Source organism: Tachysurus fulvidraco, chromosome 8 (genome assembly GCF_022655615.1).
Source record: "Tachysurus fulvidraco isolate hzauxx_2018 chromosome 8, HZAU_PFXX_2.0, whole genome shotgun sequence".
Taxonomy (NCBI): domain Eukaryota; kingdom Metazoa; phylum Chordata; class Actinopteri; order Siluriformes; family Bagridae; genus Tachysurus; species Tachysurus fulvidraco.
This window is the reverse complement of record NC_062525.1, coordinates 13,616,458-13,641,691: the sequence shown is the minus strand read 5'-3', so window position 1 is coordinate 13,641,691 and position 25,234 is coordinate 13,616,458. Positions and strand designations below refer to the sequence as shown.

The window sequence follows — 25,234 nt, the reverse complement described above, 5'->3', positions numbered from 1 at the left end:
CTCTCTCTCTCACTCACTCTCCTCTCTCTCTCACTCACTCTCCTTCTCTCTCTCTCTCTCACTCACTCTCCTTCTCTCTCTCACGCTCCTTCTCTCTCTCTCTCTCTCTCTCTCACTCACTCTCCTTCTCTCTCTCTCTCTCTCTCTCACTCACCTTCTCTCTCTCTCTCTCTCTCTCTCTCTCACTCACGCTCCTTTTCTCTCTCTCTCTCTCTCTCTCTCACTCACGCTCCTTTCTCTCTCTCTCTCTCTCTCTCTCTCTCACTCACGCTCCTTTTCTCTCTCTCTCTCTCTCTCTCTCTCTCTCTCTCTCTCACTCACGCTCCTTTTCTCTCTCTCTCTCTCTCTCTCTCTCTCTCTCTCTCTATCTCTCACTCCCTCTCTCACCCCCCTCTCTCTCTCACTCCCTCCCTCTCCTTTCTTCTCTCTCTCCTGACAGCATCTCTTCAGGTCTCTGAATGGCAGGACGAGGGCAGGACGGAGAGTCTCACACAATAACCTTTAGGACGCCCTACAGGAGGGAAAACAAGACCTCTGAGTATGTAATTATCCCCGTAGCGGTTTTTCAGCGTATATCCGGGACGTCACGCAAATAATACTTAGAAATAAAATAAAATAAATAGTTCCCTCTTGCCGCGCGTGCGTTATGGAGCGGCGGCGGCGGGCGTCTCTGGCGCTCGCGCTCAACTTGGCGGCGCTGCTGCTGGCCGGGTGCGCGCTCAGCACGAGCTACTGGTGCGCGGGGAACCGAAAAGTACTGAAGCCGTTTTGCACCGGGCCGCTTCCTCCAGCCCACAGACACGCGCACTGCATCCGGTACAACAGCTCGAGCGCTAACGACAGCCGCCAGGTGCAGTACGTGTGGGAGACCGGAGAGGACAAGTTTGTCCTGAGGAAGTTCCACAGCGGTATCTGGCTGTCCTGCGAGCAGAATATTGACCTGAGTGGTAAGAATAGCTTTCTGTTGTCTTCGTCCCACATCTGTACATCAACATCTGTATGCATTTATAGCACTTCTGTTATCTTATTATATGTTTATTATATGTTTATTATATATGTTTAATTATATATGTATAATTATATATGTTTATTCCTAGGCACCTTTTATACCTTTAGTGTGCATCTTTACCTAAAAATATGCATAAAGGGTTAAGTCAATTTATGTCATTTAACTCCTTATGAATGCACTGTAGCTCCGCATTTCCAGGTGAAAGCTCTATAAATGTACATGAGATAAAGCTGTCACACCGTTTGTACCCTTTTTTATGGAAGAGTGTAATGTCTATTATTGGAAGCACCTTTAATCCATGACTCAACTTCAATCAGACTAATAAGATTGATATGATGTCATATTTTAGTAATTAGTTGGGTTTTTTATCCTTGGCTCCAACATTTTAATTAACACATGGGTTATGTCATAGCATTTCCACAGAGGATTATATTATTATATATAATACTGCTGACACTGCAACTTTTATTTGATTGTGAAAGGAATTTTATTATGAACATTGATCAATTTTAAACATTAACATGCATGTGTTTTGCGGTCATTGCTTCAGTGGTCGTTCATGGTCACAAATTCACCCAACGATGTCATGGACTAATGTACATCTTCGGGAAAATCCTTGTGTTATTTTGCATATCAGAAAGTGTTAAATGAAGAAGGAAGATTTTCTGTGGACACTGGAATAGACAGACATCATAAATTAGTTTTGAAATACAAATGATTTCTTTGGAACCTCAAACATGAAATAGTGTCAAAAAATGAAACCAAGATCAAATTACAATGTAAAGAAATTATTTAAAAAAAAAAAAAAAAACAATAAGAATTTTTTTAGGAAAAAAGGAAAAATATAAAGTTGTAACAACCTAGATGAAGAAGCATGCATATTCCTTAACTAATACATTGTTAAAGCACCATCTCGGGTAAGGTCGGCGTCTATCAGTGTTGCATGTCATAACTTGGCAATATTTTCCTACTCTTTCTTGCAGCAACATTATTAAAATAACAAATTTTTAGTTGGATTATGATCTGAGCTCTGGCTAGTTCATTCATAAACATTGAGCTTGTAAGTATGTTTTGGGTCATTGTTGTGCTAAAAGGTAAAATTCCTTTTCATCTTTAGCATACTAACAGATAGCTGTAAGTATTGCACTAAAATCAACTGATATTTGTCACAATTTGTGATTCCCAGTTCAGGCTAAAGAAAAGCAGTCCCAAATCCTGATGCCGCTGCCACCATGATGCACAGTATTATTGATGATCCAGTGGTGACTTTTTTGCACCAATCATATTTTTTGGAATTTGTGATTGGTTGTTACACCGGTGATCAATAAATAGGAACAGTGTTTTTTAGATACAATGGAGATCAATGATTGGCTTTTGAAAGCACTGGAGACCAATGATTTTTTTCTTTTATAACATTAGAGATCAGTGATTGGTTGTTAGGAACAATTGTGATCAATGATTGATCGTGGGGATAAAGTGATGGGACTTGTTGTTGGAAACACTGGAGATCAGTGATTATTGAAAACTGTTCAGGTTGTTAGATATCACAAATGTGCTGATAAAAGCACAACTTAGTCAGGCTTTACACCCTTGTGGTGAGTGTATCTGCTCCCTCAGCTCATATAACCAGCAGCTTTGATGTGAGCTGGTGAGCTTTGTTGAGTATTGGCTAACATTTGCTCAATTTGTCACTTGACTCTTCTTCGAAATAATGTCATTAAAGTTTTCTAAAAAAAAAAAAATAAAAAAAAAAAGGGACCACAGAATTGAGCTTATCAGTGAAGGGAGGGTTGTACTGTGTATTGTGTTTGAATTTAAAGCTAACTCCAACTACCCTCCACACAAATTACTGCTTTAACCACTTTAGTTACTGCTTCGTCACGAAGGTAATTATAAAGATTAGAACTGTATTTCTGGTTGGATTTGTGGTTTTGGTACTGGAATAACATTGGTGTGAAATGTATTGTACTCTCCTCTGCTAATCGAGACAAAAATGTTAACACGTTCGGTCTTCAGGGTAACGACATGTACGCACGAGTGATTTTATATTAACTGGCCATTAAAGCTATACTATTTCTGTTTACAGGTGAAAACTGCAGAAGTTTCATAAGTATTCCCCCTCCACATGAAAGAGGTAAGTCCTTATTGTTTGATTTCTGCAGTTCTTTATGAATATGCAAACATATGACATATAATATGTCTAAAATTAAATATACTACTTTGATTTTTAGTTCATTTACAGAAATGATGTCTCCTCTGTCAAAACTTTTCACGTTTGACACTCTGCTTTCTGCTTGTCCTTGATTTGACCTTTGGGTTGTAATGCAGGGCTTTTAACATATAACTATAATTTTCTTTGCATTTAGTTACTCTAGACCTGGTAACATAAATTCGAGACCACATCGCTCTGGATTAGATCATTTATTTTCTATATATAGTTCACCCAGTAGAAATCTGTACTTCATTCATACAAGCAAAAAGACAGACCTATCTCTAGTGTAGCAAGTGTCCGAACTAAAATATTCATCAGAGATAATAACATAGTGGTGTTGTCGTGGGAGCCTACTGAACATTAAATAATAAAAGAGATGATGAAAAAGAAGGAGAAAATATATAGTTTTAGCTCAACTTATTTTTATGTAGTCGAAAAGCATATTGGTTATTTTTTGTAAAATTATGTATATGTATATGTCACACTAGCAAGAAACATCCATCCATCCCTTTTACCCAAAATCTAAAAGAATCTTTTTTCTCTTTTTTTCCTTTTATTCCAATTTTTAACACAAACATTGGAATCAATAGTGTTATCTATATATGTTAGGTTTTGTACTGCCTTTTCTTTTCCGCAAGTCTGGTAAGAACTAAAATTGTGACTGTTGTGAAGTTGTGAGACCACATGCACCAAACAACTTACTGTAGAAAAAATCAGGCAAAATTCTGATTTTTATAACAGAATTAAGAAAAACTCCATTTACTCTGGTTTTCAGGGTGTCTCTGAAATCATGAAGGGGTGTTGAACTACACTTCAACCCTAACACATCAATTGTCTCAATCACATCCTTGCCTGTGTCTTGTTTCAACATTAGCATCACTATAAAAGTTCCTGTTTTTTAACACCTTATTATCAAGCTTTGGTTGTTGTTGTTGTTGTGTTTGTGTGTTTCCTTATGTCCAATGTCTCTGTCTCCTCCAGGGGTCTTATGGCTGTGCATCGTTGCAGAATGTTTATACATCCTTCTCCTTTCAACTGGTGGAATCCTCATGTCTATGGAAGTCTGCCAATTTGGGAACGTCATAGATGGACTCAAACTCAACGCCTTTGCCTCCATATTCACCGTCTTGTCAGGTAACCACGTTGATTTGTTTGAACCGTATTCATCAGTGTGATCGTGCGATCTGTTTCAAAAAGCGGCATGCCCAAGCCTCATCACGATTCAACCGAAAATGTCACATTTTGCATATCTCTGTGATCACACGGCTGTCTGTGGGGACAGCTTGGTGTGTTAACAAGCGCGTGCGGGAGCTTCAGGATGCTGTTCAGATCTCGTGTCAGAACTTTGGCTATGTCGGTGACACTTCTCTCCGAGGATGGCACTGTTTGTGGTCTGAGGAGAGTGAAAGATTTAGATGTTTGTGCTGCAGAAGGCTGGCCTTTGCTTTTTCTGTAGACTAGGCCTCTAAACCGTGATCCTGCATTCAGATAGCATATAAAAGACCTGATGCAAGATACTCTGTGACAATACAATACAATCCTTTGCCAAACTTTGCCATTTTAGACATTTGAAGCTTTTAAATTAAAAGCTTTATGGTAATACATTTCTGACATGTTGTAGACACTCTTATCCAGTACTTACATTTATACAACTGAGCAGGTCAGGGTTTTTATATGAATTCTTAACAAAATTTTAACAGTATTTCTGATGAAGCTTTGCCCACTCTTTGCATCCTATGAACCAGCTTCATGAGGGAGCCAAACATCAAGTTCCCAAATTGCCCAGGTGCCCAAGTATTTGTGCCAACTTCTCAATTTCTGTATAAAAGCTACTTGTTTAAAGAAACTGTTTAAATGAAACTTATTCAATGAAACAACATAGCTAGAAAAATTTTGTTTCAAAAATATATTATTCCTGGAAAGCAAACATCACTTCACCCTCTGATTAACAGCACATTTTGTCATTTTTCATTGTTTATACATGGACAGTTTCATTCTTTTAATCCTAAAACAGTTGAAAATATACATCTAATGCTCATAACGCATAGCACTCATGCATACAAGCTAAATCCTTATTATAAATCCTTATGTTTGTTTGTCTTGAATCAGTTGCATTATACACTATATTATTGGCTCATGTAGATCTACAGCATAATGTTTTTGTTTGTTTTTTGTTTTTGTTTTTTTGTCAAGTCTGCAGTATCACTTATTACATTGCTGTGTAACTTGTAGCTGAACTTAACTGAAGCTGATTTTGTAGCTGAACTTTACTGTAGCTAAACTTGTTCTGATGAATAGGGTCTGTTTCTCTGACTTCTCCTATGGCGAACGCATTTTGTTACACTATTTGTTTTTTATTTATTTGGGCCAATGTAATGAAATCCTCACAGACTAAATTTCACACCCTGCTGGAAGGACAGATTTATTCATTAATCAATAAGACAATCTGATGTGAAAGAGAGAAAGTAATTGATAGAGCTAGAGTGTGAGTCAGAGGAAGGTTGATAGCAGGGATGTAATATGGAAGATATACATGGAAAACATTGCTGTAATGCAGAGATAAGAGCATTTTGTCACATCTACATTACAGCACATTGAAATTCTTTCTTCCTTTATTCCAACTTTGGAGATTGGGGTCAGAGCATAGATTCAGCCATGATACAGCAGCCTGGAGCAGAGGGGGTTAAGGGCCTTGCTCAAGGACCCAAAAGTGGCAGCTTTGCAGTGTGGGGCTTTAACCCTGATTCTCAAGTCAACAACCAGGAGCCTTAACTGCTTGAGCCACCGATCACCTACAATATCACATGCTGCAGTCTTTACCATGTGCTTGAATGGATCGCTCTACTGTGCGAATGTCACCAGAACCGTTTATATAATGTCATGCTACCACAAGTAGATGCATTGTTCTCTCAAAATAATTGTTTGTGGTGAACTGTGCAGTTAGTTAAGGAGTATAATGATTTGGTTTGCCAACACTGTTTACAAACACATCACTAATGTAAATTATACTGTATGTTAAATAGTAGAATAAGTTAACACGATGGTAATACATTACTCAGCATTATAAAAGGGGTATGTGTATAAAAATTAGGGAAAGCCTATCCAGCATACCAATATGATTTTTTTAGCCTCCTATTCTAGCTCTAACCTTTGCTTCGCTCTTATAATAAGCTCCAATCTTCTCGGAAGACTTATGAAGCCTAACTATTAGGGATGTACCGATACCACTTTTTCTCTTCCGATCCGATACCAGAGTTTGCCAGTATCCGCCGATACCGATCCAATACCTGTGTTCTTTTCTACCTTTAAAACTAAAGAATGTATACAACTCGTTTAGTTATTAAGATTTATTTGTTTCTGGCAAAGAAATACAAAAAAGCCCAAAAAAATGAAAAAAAGGAACCTTAACAAAAGTATTAATGCAGTAGCAAATAGAACTTTTAACAGTTATTATGTTTAACGTGCTGAGGTAAATGGAAAGGACGCCTGCTTAACTCTCCTGTCTGTCGCAGGCGGTTGTGCAACATATTTCCTATAAAATTTATTATATTTATTTACATTAATGTAATTTAACATATAAGTGTATTCTTCTTATAAGTTCAAGCAATAGTTAGTTAATTGACATTATTCAACCACCACAGGCATGGGCATCGGAAGCAAATAAAAAGTGGGCGTGTCCTGTCCCACACATATATAATGGTTCCGACGCCCATGGATTTCAGGAAGCAGGAGCGTGGTCAATGCTGTAGGGAAAACGCGGAATGGAGTTTAATTTATTAGGGCATTCCTCAAGCGGAATGGATTCGACTGGCGGCGCTCTGAAAAGTGCGATACCCATGACCACGGGTATCGGATTTGGATCGGTCACGCACCACCGATATCCGATCCACTCAAAATGCTTGGATCGGCGCCGATACAGATCCAAAATATCGGATCGGTACATCCCTAGTAGCTATGGGGATTTGCCGATTCAACCATAAGAGCATTAATGAGGTTAGGCACTGACTGAGGTCTGGGGTTCAGTTGGTGTTCCAGTTCATCCCAAAGGTGCCGGAGGGGTTGAGGTCAGGGCTCTGTGCAGGACACTTCAGTTCTTCCACTATTAACAGTGATCTTACAAAATGGCATTGTTAAGCTGGAACAGGTTTCGACCTCATAGTTCCAGTATTAGGAAATTCATTTCAATTCAAGTTTATTTGTATAGTGCTTTTTACAGTGGGCTTCGTCTCAAAGCAGCTTTACAGAATATAAACATAGAACAGAAGTTAAACATAAGGAGAAAAAGAATTAATATAGTAAAAATTAAAATATATTTAGTTCACAGTGTGTATGTATGTATGTATGTATGTATGTATGTATGTATGTATGTATGTATGTATGTATGTATGTATGTATGTATTTATCCCCAATGAGCAAGTCTGAGGTGAAATTCAGGTCCTAAACAATTTTGTGCTTCCAAATTTGTGAAAAACAGATTAGATTAGTTCCACATATGGGGCCATGTAGTGTATGTGTATTTGTGTGTTTGCAAATTCACTATCAGATATATTTAGTATGAAAAAAGACCGGTGCTCAATAATTATCTATCAAGAATGAAAAATGTTCAGTTGTTTCTGCTTCTGTAGCTCTATGTTTTTTTATGCAGTGGATAGACAGTTGTGCTTCATGTAGATAGATTGCACTGCATCGTTTGCTTTTGACGCAAGTTATTTAGAAGATGAACACCAAATGACCTAATGTGTTTGACTTTGTGTGTCCTGTATTCCTTACTCTGAGCAGCACTTACTGAAGTCATTCAGGGCAGACGACTGGGTCTCCAAAAACATTTGTGCTCTGATTCCCTTCTGAAGTGCCGCAAAAGTAAATAAGTGATAAACAATTCTCTTCATTATAACAAAGTTTACATCAGGTCCCTAGCACCCTTTTAACTGGAAGAGCCTTTAATGATTACATATTGACTCTGGAGTGCACTGAATATTAGATAACTTGGATGTTTAGTTAAGTGGATATTTATATTGTTTAAATATGTAGTTGGAGTAAAGGGTGAAGAGGGAGGAGAAGAGGTGACTCTGGAAGGGCCTTGAATTTCAGCCATTTTCTAATCTAGGTCTCATGTGTTTATGTGGTTTAACACTGTCCCCTAATGGCAACCTGCAGTCATGTCAACATGGCAGACGATTGGTAAAAATGCCAAAGATGCCAAAGAGAGACAGAAGTGTATGAATGAACAGACAGATATGTATGTTGCAGGTTATATAAGAGAAAATGACAGCCAGAGAAATTACAATAAAATAATAATAAGTCAAGTGATAGTGTCAATATATGCCATTGATTTTTTGATGTTCGAAATGAATATGGTATTAAACAGTATAGAGATGACACATAGATTTCAGAAATTAGTGCCAAAAAATGAAAAAACTTAAATCGATTATAGTACATGACAAGACAAATACAAGACAAAAGGACAGTGCAGAACAAAAGACAGTGCAAACAAAAAATTACAGGCCAATACAAAAAAGACAATAAACAGAAACAGCACTGACCAGTGTAAATACTGTATGTTCAACAATATTGTGTGCAGTAATACTATAAAGAACACAGTTTCATAGCAGCAGGTCCCTGAGATAATGTAAAGAATTGTGCAAAACAGCAAACGACTGAAATGTTAGACAGTATGTGCAGTGTGCAAAAACAGCATGTAAACAGGTTGATAGAAGTATATTGGAAGTGTCTGTATTTGGTGTAGGTCTGTGCAGTCCATACAGGTGATGTGCGTGTGTACAGTATGTTGTGCTCAGTACAGTTCAGTTCAGTTATTAGGGAGTCTGATGGATTGTAGAAAGAATCTGTTACACAGTCTGGTTGTGAGGGCCCGAATGCTTCGGTACCTTTTCCCAGACGCCAGTAGGGTGAAGGGTGTGTGTGGGATCATCCACAATGCTGTTGGCTTTGCTGATGCAGAGTGTGGTGTAAATGTCCATGATAGAGGGAAGAGAGACTCCAATGATCTTTTCAGCTGGCCTCACTATCCACTGCAGGGTCTTAAGATCCGAGATGGTACAGTTCCCAAACCAGACAGTGATGCAGCTGCTCAGAATGCTCTCAATGGTTCCTCTGTAAAAAGTATTCAGGATGGGGAGAGGGAGATGTGCCTTTCTCAGACTTCATAAGAAGTAGAGACGCCGCTGGAATTTCTTGGTGATGGAGCTGGTGTTGAGTGACCAGGTGAAATTCTCCGCTAGATAAACACCAAGAAATTTGGTGCTCTTGATGATCTCTACAGATGATCCGTCGGTGTTCCGTCGAGAGTGGTCGCTCTGTGCTCTCCTGAAGTCAACAACCATCTATTTAGTTTTATCAACATTCAGAGAAAGGTTGTTGGGTCTACACCAGGTAGTTACAGTAGCTGTTGCACATCCTCCCTGTATGCTGATTCGTCGTTCTTGCTGATGAGACCCATCACGGTCGTGTCATCGAACTTGATGATATGGTTTGCATTGCTGCACAGTCGTGAGTCAGCAAGGTGAACAGCAGTGGACTGAGCACGCAGCCCTGAGGGGCTCCAGTGTTCAGTGTGGTGGTACTGGAGATGCTGCTCCCAATCCTGACTGACTGAGGCCTCCCAGTCAGGAAGTCCAGGATCCAATTGTTCTGAAGAGCAGAGGTTTTCACCTGCTTCAGAACCATTTAGAGCATCTGACGAATGGTCTGTATTCTGGAATTAGCATAACAGAGATGTGGCCTGAGTAGGCGAGGTGGCTACAATGTCCTATCAAGCTCAATCTTTTCCTGTAATGTCTAATAAAATCAGAAAGTCTTTTTTAAGGGAATCATCGTCTGCCTTAAAGCAAAACATTTCTCAGTTACTTTACTTAAGGTTGTGTTTGCTCCATCTTTAATTTAGACTCCAAGTTTTCAGTAGGGCTTTAATAAAGAGACTGAGATGGTCACTTTACAGCATTGATTTTGCGTAACCATTTCCGTGTTGATTTAAAGCCGTGTTTAATTAAATATCTAGTTGAAAGTGTTGTCTATGGCCAATTCTGAACCTGGAACAGGCATTCAGGTATCGGGATGAAATTGGTACCTCTGGCCACAAAACAGCTCTGAAAACCGTTTCAAAGGTCCACCTCTATGTTTTATCAGCTGCTTTTCCTTGTAGCCCTGTTTTGCCATTAAACCTGCTAATGGTGTGACCAAAAAGGTTGATTTTGGTCTCAATTTGCCATAACATATGATACCAGCTGAAGCTGAGATAATCCTTGGTAAATATCTGGGTTTCAAAGCTGATTTTGCAAGAATTTAATTGTGCAATCCTAAAACTGTAATATTTGTGCTTTTTTTTCTCTTCTTGTCCTTCCTCCTGACTCGGTGAAAAGAAAGCACACTCAGGGGTCTAATCGTGCTGAATTGTTGTAACTGCTAATGTGTTTCTTTATATCTGTTACATGATTTGTGCAGCTCAGCACTTCCACAGTAGTTGGAAGTTCTCGGTTTGTTTGTTTTTTCATACGACAATGATGATTTATGATAAATTATAGATTTTACAACCTTATTTTATACTCCAGGAAACACAATTGCGCAAAAATATCCCTCAATAATCTGTTCGATCATTAGTTTGCATTGACATGATTTTGTGATAAAATACTAATATACGTAATAATATAATATACTTTAATACAGTATACTCCTACTAACTCATTGCTTGAATGGACAATTATGAAATTATCGCATGTCATTTAAGGCCATACTTCTTGAGAACTTTGTATATCATATAGTTTGTTATATATACAAATATTTTAATTCAAATTTCTTTAATATCTTGTTAACATTCCGAGAGGAATTTTCTTATTGCACAAGACATAAATATCCTGTAGGACCACTTCTACAAGACTTTTTTTCTAACAGGATCCATTTGGGTTCCAATTCAGAACATACTCAGAAAAAATTCTATCATTTAAAAAAACATCTTTTAGGATTTCAAAAGTCCAAATGCACCCACTGTAATTTCCAATAACTTTCCAATAACATTAGTTTCAATAAAATGTTGTAGTAAGATTTCAAAAAGATGGTACCAATAGAAATCACATTTTCTATTGGTAGAAATCATATAAGATTCTACAGGACAAACTGGAGTTTGGACAATTGGACACGTTGACAGGGGTTTTGGTGCATTGTATACTTACTATAATTTTCTTTTACTTATTTATTTGTTTGTTTGTTTGTTTGTTTGTTTGTTTTTATATATTTATTTCCAAATAATGTATCTTGGGTGTTGTTCTGCAGGTCTTCTTGGCATGGTAGCACACATGATGTACACAACAGCTTTTCAGCTCACTGTAAGTCTGGGCCCTGAGGACTGGAAACCCCAAAGCTGGGATTACAGCTGGTCTTACATGTAAGTACCTTTTATGTTATGCTTTTATTTCCTGGCTGCAACACGTTCTGAGTATCTGTGTGTTCTTTTTTGCAGGTTGGCCTGGGGATCTTTCACGGCCTGCATGGCCTCCTCGGTGACCACCATCAACAGATACACAAAGACTATCCTGGAGTTCAAGCACAAGCGGAGGAACATGGAGAAAAACCTGAAGATCAAGCAGCAGCTCCTGGAGCTGGATTGCCCAGAGCAGATGTGGGACATGTATATCAGCTCTGTGCCCAGCACGGCCGAGGAGCTGCTGGAGATGTCCAGTCCTAGCCGTAAGCTGTCCAGTCATGACATGGGTGATCAGCAGGGGGAGGAGTACTGCTGAGGCTAGCGTTACACCTTGTTTACTAAGCTGTGTGGAAATTCCATGTTATAAAAATATTTTTGCGAATGTGTTAAACTGGTGGTGAAATATATTTGCAAATGGCATTGGAAATCACAGCATTAGCCTGCTGTCCCGCTGGCGGGATGACCTCATTGTCTTTAGAGTGTTGCTGCATCAGTTTTTTTTTTTTGCGACGGTCCGGTTTGTTTCCTGTAAAATGTGTTATACTGTAAGGTATTTGTAAACTTAAGAACTATTTGTTGCTTCCTTCCATCAAGCTGCCAAAAAGTCCGCTAGTCCACCACACCATACATAGATTAGGATTGTTTTTATCTTTCAACTTGTAGCATCACAGCCAATCAGAGCATATTGTCAGAAGAACGACTCTAGTAATTAGTTGTATGGCAGTGAATCTGACCTTCTAGTGAATGATACAATCTGCCTGCAGTGTCCAGCGAGGTTCAGCACATTAATCGTAATGCACAATGTCCACAAAATTCAGGGCAAAAACATCCAGATTTTCAACAGTATAAACATTTCTTTACACGTTTTCATCCCTAATCGTAGTCTAGCTCAATTGTGAACAGTGCTCCTTTCCCACTGATATATAACATATCGTCCAGCTAAGGAATCTGTTGCCTTCTGGTGATTTTATGCATTTGTGCTGTTTATAAATGAGGCCCAAGAACAGGCCTTTGATTTTCTAAACTAAACCTCGCCTGCCGTATTGTATGAACCGCTGCTGCTTGTCACTGTCACGTGCTCTTAATGAACCAAGTCTGGCCTCAGATTACACTGAGGGCTTCCAGCCAGGGCAGACTATTATCTGGCTTCTCTACTGAATTTAATCAATAACTATATATGCTGACTGTTCTTTACGTACTGTGTTGTATCGTTGGCTGAAGGTGATGCTGTGGTTGTTAGTTTAATATTCATGTATTGATGTTATATCCAGGCAAGTGACAAATTAAAGGAAAAAAACAATACAAAAAGTGATTTATCATGGTGTTCAGTGATTATTAGATACCAGGACTGCTTCAGAACACCATGGCACCGATACTACAAGGAATTTCTGTAATAGTACTGGAAGAAGGAACAACATTTTTAGAGATATTCTTTCAAATTTCCCCAAATTCCAGTCCAAAATTGTGTCCAAGAACACAAAATCCGTGTTTTTGTGGGTGGCTATGAAGGGCAGAGCATACACACTTTTTCATACTCATCAAATCATCCTGTGAGCCCTTGTGTAATGGAGATGGGGTGGAACAGAAATGAGAAAAATGTTAGAGAAATGTTAAGAAAAAGGTCATTAATTAGAGGAACTTTGTATTCATTTGCAGTGACACTTCATAACAGAGCCAAAGTTTCCTTTAAATTGTCACCAGTCTATATAAGAACCACAATTACATCTTGTGTAAAACAGTTTTTACAACATTTGCCATATAATTATTTAATAATGTGTTGTCTATCGGGGTTTTGTTTTCGTCTGTTTTTTGTTTCCAGGTTTCTAGTCCTGGATCTTCTGGTTTTCACACTGGTTTGTGATCCTGATCATGATTTTGTTAAACCACAGCATGCGCAGTACAGAATATCTATTTAAACTCAATTTGCTGGGTTTGTAACTCCTATGTGTGTCAGATTGTTTAGTAACACAGGCTTTATATCAGTGTCGTAACTATTTTTCTACACTGACTGAGGATGGTGGATATTTATTTGTATTTAATATTACTTCATGTGAAAAATTAATGCTTTAGATTGAGTGCAGTCATTTTATTTCAGTAAACATGTGGCTCTGCAAATCTTTAATATATACATATATTATATCGAGCCATGCTCTCTGAGTGGGAGGGAGCGGAGTTACACTCTCCCCTGTCAATCAAAGGGACACGAGCCAATCATGGTTGTCTGAGAACTCAAAAGTCTGTGGTGGCTGGATGGTGTTCACAGGAAGCATCACGGTCCCCCTGCTTGTAGATTGTAGATGTGATAGAAACTGGCTAGTGAGTGGGATTTTGGTAATGAACAAATTGGTGAGAAAATAGTAACCAGTGTACCATATAAAAAATTTTAAACTTTTTTTGAAAAGTTTTCATCCTGATCTTGGCTGTGGCAAGGGTTCAATAGAGAAGGAAATTCCCCTGGGTTTTTCCACCACGCTATCACTGTTATCATGTACAGAGACATGAAAATAAATTGAAATGATGCAATAAAGTCTGCGTAATTACATTCCCAAAACGATCCAGATGTTGAGAAGTCTGTGACATCAAAACAAAACAAAAAGCAAAAAAAAAAAAAAATGTAGTCAATACAAATAAGTCAGGTTTTGTGTGTATGTGTGTGTGTGTGTGTGTGTGTGTGTGTGTGTGTGTGTGTGTGTGTGTGTGTGTGTGTTTGTGAGGTTACAGCAGAGCTTATTTCTTTATTTATATCTCTTTACTTTAGCTTAATTTTGTCCTAATATACTTGAACTTCCACTTTATTGGGAACACTTTACACCTTGTATACACAAGATCAGGTGTTTCAGTCTTCACATGTCCAGTTTGGGTGAGTCTGTGAGTCCATTGGAGTTTCTGATTGCTGTCCTTGACTGACAGAACTTGATGTGCTCTCATGTTTACCATAATTTTTACGCATGTATCCTATCAACAAGGTTTGACATATTGTGCAGTCTGAGATATTTTTCTGCTCAGTACAGTACAGTTCTATTTGACGTATGGGATTATTTGATATACAGTGCTTTTGCTGTCAGCTCGATCAAGTCAAGTCGTTCTCTTTTAAGCTCTCTTGTCGGATTTCACAGAATTGTCACGCAATGCATGTTTTTTTGGGTTTTTTGTTCTTATTTTATTTATTTTTTTATTTTTTTAACTTGCGAGTAAAAATCCCAGGAACAGTTTTGAAAATACTCAAATATTCAAACCCACAAATCGCCGTGATGACATTTTTGTCTACATTCTCATGTTTGATATGAACTTAAACTGAAGCTCTTGACCTGAATCTGCATGGCATTGTGCATTGTGCTGCTGATTGGATCACTGCATCAATGAGCTGGTGTACAGGTGTTCCTAATAAAGTGACCAGTGCATGTATGTTAGCTTTCCTTTCGTAATTCTGGAATAGGAATTTTTATTGCACACGTTTTCCTCAACAGTTCATGGACCAAAAAAGGGGACCAAAAGCGATAGATCCTTAAATGGCCACAAGATGGCACTGTGTTTATGTTTTTGTCATGCTGTTAACTGTATGCACTAAGATGACCCAGTATCCATTTTTGCTTATTATTTACTTCTTATTTATATCTCATTGTACAACTGTGCTACATGTGCTCTTTGACCAGGAGGATGTTTAAAATTCACAATTGATCAAAAGTGTTTTTGCAAGGAGTAAGAATAAAGAATAAGAATAAATAATGACCGAAGTTCAGGAAGCGTTGTGTGTCAGTTTGGCCCTGTTAATGTGCTTACACTCACACACTATTCATAAAAAATTTATTTCCCCATGTGTTTGTGGTTTCGAAATTGCATAACAAATGAACACAACCGTTTGAAAATAACTGAACAGGCTTTCTTAAAATTTGTGCAAATTCATGCAAGCAACACACGGGTCGGCTTTGTGAGCGTGTAACCATATGATCAATCACAGGAAGTTGAAAACTAGCTCTGTTTATCCCACACAAAGAGTTCATTATGCAAGACTAGATCAGCATGTCCCGCCCGGCCGCTTCTTTTGATATTCCCGTATTTCAAAGGGAGTGATGTTACTTATTGATTTATGCATAATGTATGAACGCATGTGTAATGTATGCATGTATAATGTATGATGCTTTCTATTAGCTCCATCGCTGAACACCGATGTCAGGTTACTTACAATTGTTCTCCTAACAATGTAAACATTTTTTCTCAAATAGCAAAAATTTTAGGTTAAAAGTGTGGTTTCTTTTACTTCCTTGTTCTCTATGATACTCCATGTCACAAATCTGTGATTTAATAATAGTATAAAAATGGTCATTTGGCTCATTTGGTCATAAGGCTGAAGCTCACCTCGGATAACCATGAACCAGCCTGTTTTCTTTTTTCTAACACAGCTCCAGTTTGTCTGGAAAGCAGTAGCCTTTGCACTTGATGGTGCACACATAAAACCTCACTCAGAATGTCACCCAGTCCTACAGTCCAAATGTTTTACAGCGTTTTGCGAATGACATCCTCTAATGTTTAGGGCTGGTGTTTGAACACTTTCCACTTTCCGCTGTGATCTTAAAGTGTTCATATTCACCTTTTTTTGCAGTCATTCTGAAGCCTGACACACGAGACGCCTTAAGAAAAACATTTCTTTTTTAAAAAGCCAAATACAAACTTGATTACTTAATCTTTTACCCTTGATCATAGTGCATAACCCATACCCCACTCAGAGTTTCACTAACTGTATCACAAATATAGTCAGAAAAGCAAATATACCCTCCACAGTGTCATGTGCTGAATGAATGCATGAATGAGATGTCTGGATTGAGAAAGCAAAAAAAAAGAAAATCACTTCCACCCGAAGTCCATTCCAGTCATTTGGTAGAACCTCAGGTTGTGCGGTTGGTAGAAATCCCTGAGGTTGTGAACGACCTCAGGTTCAACACGCACATGTGTCCTGCCTTTGGTTTTGCCCAAGCAGTGTGGCTCAGCGCTGCCCTCTGCCTTCTTCAGACATGGGAAGCCCTTGGTCTTGTTGAAGTAGAAATGCTTGTCCGTGATAATGCGCTCCAGGCCCAGGAAGTCCTGCACGCGGCCCAGCTCAAAAGCCGGGTCACTAACGAGACGCTCACCGTGGACAAAGTGGATTTGAGAAAGTGGGAAATAAGCGAGCCAGTGCTCCAGATGCTGAGCGTACAAGCCTATGTACAGTGGGCTCCACAGTGAGTTCACCTGACCTGACGATCTGTTCTTAAAAGCCAGGCTTTCGAAGCTGGAGATGCCTGGTGTCTTGGAGGCGATCTGAGTGTAATCGGAGATGGCACGGGTCACGGGGTCACGCACCACCACGATCAACTTCACGTCTCTTGACATGGCATGGACACGAGCCGGTGTCTCTGCTGTAACGAAGTAACGTGGCGTTTTCTCCATCACAATCTGGCCATCCAGCGCCTTGGGCATCATGCTCCTGAAGAACGAAAAGAAACAGAGCTTTAATATTTAACACCATGTTCTCTAATGAACATGATTGTGCAGTAAATACTTAACAGATATTCCTGTTCCACTCACATTTCCTTTATTTCCATGCTTCACTGTTAGAAAGAGTGTGATTGGTTGATTTAGGGCCTGTTTTGTCATGTCCATGTTCAGCAATTATCTTTTTTAACATGTCACACTTCACAGTGGTGTTTAATGGCTCATACGAATGTAGGTTTTTTATTTCTGTTTTTATTTAGCCTACTAGGGGAAATGTTTTCATAGAAAAGTTCCAAGAAACAAAAACCTGGTAGTTTTTTTTTACACACAAATTTTTATATCTTCAAAATAAATGGTGATATCAAACACATCTCTGTTTTCTGATATGCCTCAGGTGCTTATTCATCAGAGTCTATGTTCAAAATTCTGTGTACATTTATCTGAACAGAAGTAAACACCATCAGTTTCCTCATTAAATTTATATCAGACTTGTGGCAATAAAATAATTAATTTGTTTATTCTGATTGGAAAGTCACTCAGAGTCTCCAGTGTAGTGGTAAAAAGCGTTAAATTTTTTTCTTGGTCAGCCGTGTTACTTATTGGCTGTAAACGAGAACGAAGACTCTGCTGCTTTCCGAGCTCAACTCCATAAGCATGTGAGAAGTGCTGCAAGCGGCGCAGATGTGCTGGATGCATCGATCAGCTAAGGGTTACAGGCAGATAAGGCAGAAAAATAAAGAATGTGAGCTTGTGTCTTACTCTTCTCTCTCACTTTGGCCAGCAGATGGGACTCATTTGGCTTAAGTGCCTTGAAGGCCCTCTGGGCTTAATGATCCTCCTGCAATCCACCTGCTTTAGAGAGTGACTACACTCACACACTCACTCATTTTCTACCGCTTATCCGAAATTCTCGGGTCACGGGGAGCCTGTGCCTATCTCAGGCGTCATCGGGCATCAAGGCAGGATACACCTTGAGTGCCAACCCATCGCAGTGCACACACACACTGAGTGACTACATTTAACTTTTTTTTTTTAATCTTATCATGACAGGTTTCTTGGTGTTTTGATATCTGCGCTACATAGAAATGTGTACCATGAAAAAAGCATGAAACAATACGATATGATTCAAGACAAAGTCACTACATTTTAATCAAATCCCTAATAACCAATACTACAGACCAGAAAAAAGGAAAAGGAAAAACATTTAGCATTCCTTGTCTTATCGATACAGCGGCCTTGAGTCGATTCTTCAGCCACACTGCAGTATCGGTGACTTCATCAGGGAAAGCACTTAGCCTAAACACTCATAGGTTTACCTATGCTTATTATGGAGCCAGCAAGTCTATTAGAGCTGTCCATTAATTATTCACTTTCTTCTATTGAAGCGACCTGTTCATACTCTTAGCACAAAGACGTCCTGCTCCACCCCATCTACCATCAGCTCACTTTATATCGACAATTCCTGTAGATAACACAAGCGACCATACATTAAAGTACATGTGTGCGTATACTGTATATAATGGAAAGCGTGCACATCGGTAGCACTCAAGCACACGGTGAGCTGTTTACACTGAACAGAGAAAGACTGGGATAAGAAGCAAGCTGCCAATCGAAAGGTGCAGCTTCAAAAGCTCTGAGCAGCTTCTTGTACAATAGATTCTGGGGTTGAAGTTTGACATGTGAACATTGTGTAGAGAAAACGTTCATACATGTCACATTCCCTGTATTGTGTAACAAGCCTTTGAAACAAATCTGTTTGTATTGACTTGTTAATAAATTGAATTACTGTTGCCCAAGATGACAGCAAGCCTGATCTCAGAGGATTAGTAATACATTGTTAAGACTTGGCACAATGTTGACAGTTCTTCACATCACCCAGCGCAAGATGTACTTTCTCGAGAAGTGCTGAAGCTTCCCCATTGTTTACTGTATTACTGCTTTGTGCTGTGTGATATCCCATCAGACCTGAGGAGCCAGCAGATAGGTTGCTCCTAATTGAGGCTGCAGTTTGGAGCGCTCTCTCTGAGGTATTCTGAATAAACCAAATGGTGCTGGGGGTATTGATCGGGATGGGGGTATATGGTAATGTGGGTCTCAGCTGGTTTGAGGGGGCAGGTGGAGCGTGTAGATGGGCCATTCCACAGCCTCATCAGCTGCCTGCCGTGTACACACACACACGCACACACACACATGCGCAAGCCAATTAGTCTGTCTTCTGTTCAGACGTCACATTTTCTTACATCTCTGACAGGAATTTCTAATTTCTTCTTACACAAGAACTGCATTCTATGTTTGTTGTTACTTATGATTTCATACCCCATAAATGTCACATAGGAGTTGTGGTGTTGAATTTCTGAACAGAATATAAACTAATCATGAATATTCTATGTCTGTACCGAGAAAAAACTTCAGCAAACTGCAAGGGATCATTTGGAAAATTGTATAAACATGGAAACGTGTATTTAATAATAACGTCTGTAGTTAAGATGTCATTTGTTCTATTGCTTGAATGCATATGTAGAACTGTTTTAAGGAATTAAAAAAAAAAAACAAGCAAACACACAATGATGTAAACGATACAATACTGAAAACTTGGTATCATGAAATAAGTTCAGGAAAGCACTCCTATGAAATCACACAGTCAGTACATGAAGTGTAGACATGCAGCCAGACAGTGAAGCGTGTGTGTGTGTGTGTGTGTGTGTGTGTGTGTGTGTGTGTGTGTGTGTGTGTGTGTCTGTGTGTGTCTGTGTGTGTCTGTGTGTGTGTGTTTGGTCCCAGCCAACCAATTCGTTGTGTGATGGCCATTAATGTTCCAGTCAATTGTAACTCTGCCCTGTCCACTTCCCATAGACATCCATCATCATAGAGGGGTGCAGATTACACCCCTCCCATCCCCCACACACACCCCTAGCTCACAGTGGAACCTAATGAGAGCTGAATTATAAACCAAGTGTCTAGGCCTTATGGCAATTTCATGAACTATGGCATATTCCTGCTTTCAAACACACCTGCTCCCCTCATACACACAGGACGGATAGACATCTTAGGAGATATTTGCCATCATATTAAAGGTCTTGTTTAGAATAATAAATCGTACATATCATAAAGCAGCCAAACATATTAACAGATCATCCAGTTTGATGTTGAACTTGGTTATAAACTATTCTTCGGTCGTGAATGATTTAAATGTCAAATTCAACCGATGCCATTTGAACTCAATTTTGGTTCGTCTACGGGTTTCCATTTCCCTACAAACACATTTCTATAAAACTTTCTATAACACAAATCAAATCCAATACTTTTACCATAGGAGCGGTACGCACCCATTTGGATGTAAATATGCAGAAAATAGTTGTAGAGAAAGCATCAATAATTCATGAAAATCTCAAACAACTCGCATTGCCTCCAGCACAGACTTATCAAATAGTCATGAAGGAAATACTAAACTAGATTGAGTTGCTCATGTGAAATAAATCTCACTTCCTGTGTGGCGCAATATCAAATAGCCCGTCCTCAATTACAGAGCACGCAGAATTACCGACCAATTATGCCACGTCTGTAAAAAATGTGTTTATATGCACCCCAGTAAATAATGGGTATGAATTTAAATTTCCGTATTAATGTGTAAATCTATTAATTTCTATGAATTGCAAATGAATTCAGACAATGCAGTGACATCAGAAAAGTGATGATGCATGTGTATGAGAATGAAAAGACATTTTAATGACAAATAAATGTGCTCTCTTTTTACTATCTGCCTCAGTCTTACAGGTTAAACTTCCCAGCACATCCGGTGGGGCAAAATCAATATAACCCATTGGGACTGAAAGTGAAAATGTACACCTATGGGTGTTTTAAGACTCTTGTCAGGATCATGCTGCTGATTTAAGGGGGGGAACACACATGCACTTAAACGCCTACGTAGCAAAAAACTAAATTTCCCTGCAGGTTTTCAGGCTGGTATACCAATATCATGCCCTGCTGAGGATAACATTCTGGCAAATCGCTTCCTTACAGGAAAGTGACAGTGTTGCCATGTTGAAACATGAGCCAGTAGCCTGTGTGTGGTTTTATGCCTCAGCAGGATGAAGCCTCTTGCTAATTGTAACTGAATCTGCGCTGACCAAAGCTCACTGGATTCATGCTCACATCTAGCTCAAGGTCAAGAGCCAAGCAATCGATTGGAAACAGGCCGTGAGCTCAGAACTTCATCTATCACCCCGTCTCATTTACTATCTTAACCAGTTTTTTTTTTAAAGGCAATAGCAATAGCCCTTTTCCCTCTTGGATTATGCACCTATAGTTTTTAATCTACTCCTGGTTACATGATTAATGACTGCTTTGCTCTGTAGCTTTATCATTGCAGGCTGACTTGGTCGCAAGCTCCCCTGATCTTACGGAGTGCCTGGCACACATCATTATCGCCAGTGGAAAAAGTGACTTGGGTTAAAGATCAATTGACAAGGCTCACTATAATGTCAAGTGGTGTGGCCATGCTGTGGGGTCCATCTGCTCCTGAGGAGATGACAATCTGCCCCATCTCTGCTCATAGATCTTCTGTGTATGACACAGAGGGTGTCTGTATCCACATCAAACACACCCCATGTACTTATGACCATAATAAATATTAGAGCAAATAGTATTAAATAGTCGGTCAATAGTAGATCAGTTTGGTTGGTATGGTATCAGAATGCCTTATTTTGTCATCTGTTGCATCGCTGTCAAAGGAGAATTAAAAAATAATAGTAAGAATCAAGTACAGTTCCATCACAAGATGTGTAAAATAAATATGTAAAGATTCTTCATCAGTTTGTGTTTAATGGGGGATCAGTTACAATCATGGATGAATTAGAATTGACAAAACAATTAGTCAAAGAGCTAAAAGGTAAATAATTGGGTTTTGTCAACTCAAAACAACCAGAGATTTATGGCGTTAAATAGGCTATAAAATTCTTTGGCATGGATTATTGACTGAATATTCAATGTCCCTTTATTTCATTTTAATGAAACTCTTCACAGAATCTAGACTGTTTCAAAAGAAATAGTTTTTTTTTTCGCAATAAGATTTTAAAATTGTAACCTTGATCTGTTATAATCATGGAAAACTCTATAAACCTGATCATCCAGATTCTGTGACTCGAAAAAGTTGGAAGCTCTGTGTAATCTAACATCTTCCCCAAACATGATTAAAGCTAAGAATTTATCCTGTGTTTAGGATTGATACTGGTGAGATTATTCCTGTCTCTCATAGACGCTGATGTAATGTTATTTACTGTTTCAAGTTAATCCTGCAATATGGACCAGATGAGCTCAACTCTATAGATCTCTATATATCTGGAGTTCAGAACAGTGTAGCAAATTTCCTGCTCTTACAAACCTCCAAAACCTGGTCATTTAACATGGTGAGCTGAATCAGGTGTGGATGAGCAGGAATATTACCGAACTCTGCTGGACTTGTGATATACAGGACCAGTGTTTGGCTCACATGCTCGAGTCTCTGGTGGTGTGTCTCTTTTTAACCAAAGCAAGGTCAGATCTTGGCCCTGCATACAGACCTGCTGTGCACAGGAGAACCCACATGAAGAAACACCAACGGTGTTTAATTAACACCTACAGTGCTGAAGGAATGCTGAAAGTGTTATATTAGTCCTTACAACACTGAATTACAGTTACAGTGTTCACTGTAAGAAAACTCAAAATGCTGTCAGTCCTACCTTAGCCTTTTAATGCAAACATAATAATATGTTTAAACTTTTAACTTCTAACAATTTTTAAAAAAATGTGTCATAAGCGACCAGTTAACATGAGAGACACAATAAATCAGGGCAGATGGCACCTGTAAAATCAAGACTAACTACCCCAGCTATGAGGTAAAACCCCATCTCTAACAGGTCTCTGCACTCCTATGCAATTCATCCATATTTCATGAATTAAATCATTTAATAATGGCTGCAGTCTGGTTATAGTATCTGAACTAAATGCTTTGTTTATAAGAGAAAAAACTGTATGGTTAACTATAAAAAAGCAACTCAGTTATTCTGCACAGAAACTTTTATCCTATGAACGATGCAGTAAGTGTAAAGATGTTTAAAATACATGAGAATACTGTATGTAATAAGGCAATTTAATGGAATGTCCAGACCCCAGAGCAAATATTTAATCTTTTTGTACACATTAAAAAATTGGTCTCATATAAGCAGGAAAGCATAAAATGCCTAGTAAAGAGATATATTTGGGGGCATTTTGGTCCAGCCCTGTAATGGACATCTAATGGTAATGTTAGATCAGCCTTTCCCCTTTCCCCCTACATGTCTAACCCCTTCTACCCTCCCCATGTCTAACCCCTTTTACCCTTCCCATGTCTAACCCCTTCTACCCTTCCCATGTCTAACCCCTTCTACCCTCCCCATGTCTAAACCCTTCTACCCTCCACATGTCTAACCCCTTCTACCCTCCCCATGTCTAACCCCTTTTACCCTTCCCATGTCTATACCCTTCTACCCTTCCCAAGTCTAACCCCTTCTACCCTCCCCATGTCTATACCCTTCTACCCTCCCCATGTCTAACCTCTTCTACCCTCCCCATGTCTATACCCTTCTACCCTCCCCATGTCTAAACCCTACTACTCTCTCCATGTCTAAACCCTTCTACCCTCCTCATGTCTAACCCCTTCAACACTCCCCATGTCTGAACCCTTCTACCCTCCCCATGTCTAAACCCTTCTACCCTTCCCATTTCTAAAACTTTCTACAAACCTTCTACCTACCCCACATCTTACATCTTACCCCATACAATGAAATTCTTACTCTGCAGATCTTCCAACAGCCTATGACATAAATTACGGACACGAGAAAGAATAGACTATGCAAGCATAAATCACATATTACAACCTAACACCTAACTGAAACCCTAATTCCAGGTCTCAAACCTTCTGTCCATGTGTAAAATATTCTACACCACCCCTGCCTCAAACCTAGCAGCTAGTACATGTGTAAAACATTTTGCCCACACTCTAGGTGGGTTATAAGTGAATGAAATTAAACAAATTCACACTGCATGTGTGAATTAATCAAGTAAAGATTAATTAATATCTCTCTCTCTCTCTCTCTCTCTCTCTCTCTCTCTCTCTCTCTCTCTCTCTCACCTGTACCAGGTGAGGCCACGTGCGTAATGCCTGTCGAAGAAGTGCGGCTCTGCTCCGAGCGCGCGGATGTCCGGGTGAAGCCTCAGGAACTCGAGCAGCGCGCGTGTGCCGCCTTTCTTCACGCCGATGATGAGCGCATGCGGAAGCCTGCGCGCGCCCCTCCACTCTTTCTCCTTAATCGTGCCGTCCACAACCGCGCCGTCTCCCGCGCTCCTCTTCCTCCTCCTCCTCTTCCCGTCTACACCGACACCATCAACACTAACCGTTCCGTTGCTTTCACCGTCGCGTACCGTTCCCAGTGGCGCATCGTTGCCACTTAGGCTGAAACTTTCTGTCAGTTCGGATTCGCAGCATCGCATACAGTACAGGAGGAAAGCGCACACCACACCAAACCACAGCATGCCTACAAGTTTGTGCGCGAGTCTCCCAGGATCCGGCGGAGGTCCGCGAGAACTTGCCATCCCTCTGAAGGGAGACTGAAGGACGCCATTGTGTTCAAGAAGTTACTGATTTAACTTTAATGCGTCGTGAAAGTGAACGCCGCCGAAAAGAGCTGAGTGTCTCCGGGTCCATATCTGACCGCAGTACCTCTGCGCGTCAACGCTCGCGCACGGAATAGAAAAGCATAAATAACAAATAAATAAATAAATAAATAAATAATACCGCGCTTGTACTGAGAGATCTGTCGTTCTGTCTTTCTCTGGGTGACTTTCCCCGGGGGAATAAGTCTGCTTGTGCTGCACTCCTTTGACGCGAGCGCATCTTAACGCTCCCTTTGATTGGAGGGTCGCAGCTGAAGGCGTGTTTCATCTCCACTGTAACCTACTTAAACATTCAGAACCAAAGCATGTGTGGAGTATGTTATGTGGTCAGGGTGTGCATGCAATCAAAGGTCTTTTTCAAATAAATACGTAAGTAAATAAATTAATAAATAAAATGTTTAAAGAACTGGATGTAGGA

At 39.5% G+C, this 25,234-nt stretch overlaps 2 protein-coding genes across 2 annotated transcripts; one reads left to right on the top strand and one right to left on the bottom strand.

The window, feature by feature from the left end:
* Positions 1-369: 369 nt before the first annotated feature.
* gsg1l2b (gsg1-like 2b) lies at positions 370-14,181 on the top strand. Its single transcript, XM_027177475.2, has 5 exons — positions 370-947; positions 3,096-3,143; positions 4,203-4,355; positions 11,508-11,619; positions 11,695-14,181. The coding sequence occupies exons 1-5, from the start codon at positions 647-649 to the stop codon at positions 11,972-11,974; spliced, it is 894 nt and encodes a 297-aa protein (XP_027033276.1). The 5' UTR covers positions 370-646; the 3' UTR covers positions 11,975-14,181.
* Positions 14,182-14,307: 126 nt separating this feature from the next.
* On the bottom strand, positions 14,308-25,010 carry hs3st3l (heparan sulfate (glucosamine) 3-O-sulfotransferase 3-like). Its single transcript, XM_027177474.2, has 2 exons — positions 24,275-25,010; positions 14,308-17,119 (listed from the first exon to the last, which is right to left on the bottom strand). The coding sequence occupies exons 1-2, from the start codon at positions 24,733-24,735 to the stop codon at positions 16,501-16,503; spliced, it is 1,080 nt and encodes a 359-aa protein (XP_027033275.1). The 5' UTR covers positions 24,736-25,010; the 3' UTR covers positions 14,308-16,500.
* Positions 25,011-25,234: the final 224 nt, after the last annotated feature.

Coding starts and splice junctions, on each gene's coding strand:
- hs3st3l (XM_027177474.2), bottom strand. CDS start 24,735: ATGGCAAGTTCTCGCGGACCTCCGCCGGATCCTGGGAGACTCGCGCAC. Junction 17,120..24,274: donor CGTGGCCTCACCTGGTACAG/GTGAGAGAGAGA, acceptor TTCGTTCTTCAG/GAGCATGATGCCCAAGGCGC.
- gsg1l2b (XM_027177475.2), top strand. CDS start 647: ATGGAGCGGCGGCGGCGGGCGTCTCTGGCGCTCGCGCTCAACTTGGCG. Junction 3,144..4,202: donor TCCCCCTCCACATGAAAGAG/GTAAGTCCTTAT, acceptor TGTCTCCTCCAG/GGGTCTTATGGCTGTGCATC. Junction 11,620..11,694: donor GATTACAGCTGGTCTTACAT/GTAAGTACCTTT, acceptor TCTTTTTTGCAG/GTTGGCCTGGGGATCTTTCA.